The 1,122-nt window shown below is 46.3% G+C and overlaps 1 protein-coding gene across 1 annotated transcript; it reads right to left on the minus strand.

Annotated features, from left to right (window-relative positions):
• On the minus strand, nucleotides 1-696 carry LOC105162643. The gene has a single exon (XM_011080725.2). The coding sequence runs from the start codon at nucleotides 694-696 to the stop codon at nucleotides 1-3; it is 696 nt and encodes a 231-aa protein (XP_011079027.1).

Below are 1,122 nucleotides of genomic sequence, written 5' to 3' on the forward strand. Positions count from 1 at the left end.
TCAAGAGTGATTCTCAACTTCCATGAGAATCCTAGTCCTTCTCTGCGCGGCCAAAGTCAAGTTCTTCGCATCAATAAATCGCGATTTCTTAAACAATTTCACGATCTCCTCCACTTCACCCTTCCCACACTCCTCAACAGACACCACACAGACACCACCGCGCCTCACGGTCCTCTCGATATGCCACACGTACCGCCCTGGAAACAGGGAGCGATCCAAGTACGCACCGAACCCGAGATCAAAAACCCCATCAAAAAAAGGCAAGTTATGCGGATCCGCTCGGTTCACCAGCGGATAGGACTCCACCAGCTCCACCCCAGTGACGTCCTCCACGCCCAAGTCCCTCAAAGCCTGTACGGCATGCCCCGGCCCGGCTGATACAACCAGGACCCGAGAGTGATTCGAAAGGTAATTCCGGGCCTCGAGGGTTTTGAAGAGGGAAGTGTAGGACGAGACCGTCTTGGCCCAGGTCTTGGTAGACCAGAGGCGGTGGTTGCGCTTCTCATGGGAGGTGTAGGAGCGGTGGTTGAAGTCGCAGGTGGACTTGGGGAAACGAGTGTGGGGTTTCGGGTCTGGGTCGGACGGGTCGAAGCAGGTGTCGGGGGTTTGGAGGTAGAGGAGGAGAAGGATCAGCGTGGCGACTGTTATGGAGGCGAAGGAGAGCCTGTTTAGGAATACCTGAACGTGCCTCTCCATTGATGGATCATCTGAAGCCGGGATGCTGGAGATCGATTGATGAATCGGGATGATTCATACGGTGTCTTTTTCCGGGTGGTTGGGGCTCTGTAAGAATAATGCCAGAGAGGATAGTAATGTCCGAAGTCATATCCTCAAAGCCGAAAGGCAAAAATATTATTTAGTGGTAATCTATACTAATATAAAACTTAAAGGGCTTTCGTACTCGCAATAACTGTAAATAATATAATAATATTATTTTTTTGAAAAATTCAAATTGCCTTCAAAATAATTAACGGATTCAATTTTTTAAGTTTATATTAATTGATAAATTATTATTTTTTTTTTAATATAATGTATCGGGCTACATATTATATCTCCCAAAACATAAAAAAATATTTATTATATGCATGTAGGAACGATGTATCATAACTGCTAGTGTTCTCG

Source organism: Sesamum indicum, linkage group LG5 (genome assembly GCF_000512975.1).
Source record: "Sesamum indicum cultivar Zhongzhi No. 13 linkage group LG5, S_indicum_v1.0, whole genome shotgun sequence".
In the NCBI taxonomy this organism is placed as follows: domain Eukaryota; kingdom Viridiplantae; phylum Streptophyta; class Magnoliopsida; order Lamiales; family Pedaliaceae; genus Sesamum; species Sesamum indicum.

Coding starts and splice junctions, on each gene's coding strand:
- LOC105162643 (XM_011080725.2), bottom strand. CDS start 696: ATGGAGAGGCACGTTCAGGTATTCCTAAACAGGCTCTCCTTCGCCTCC.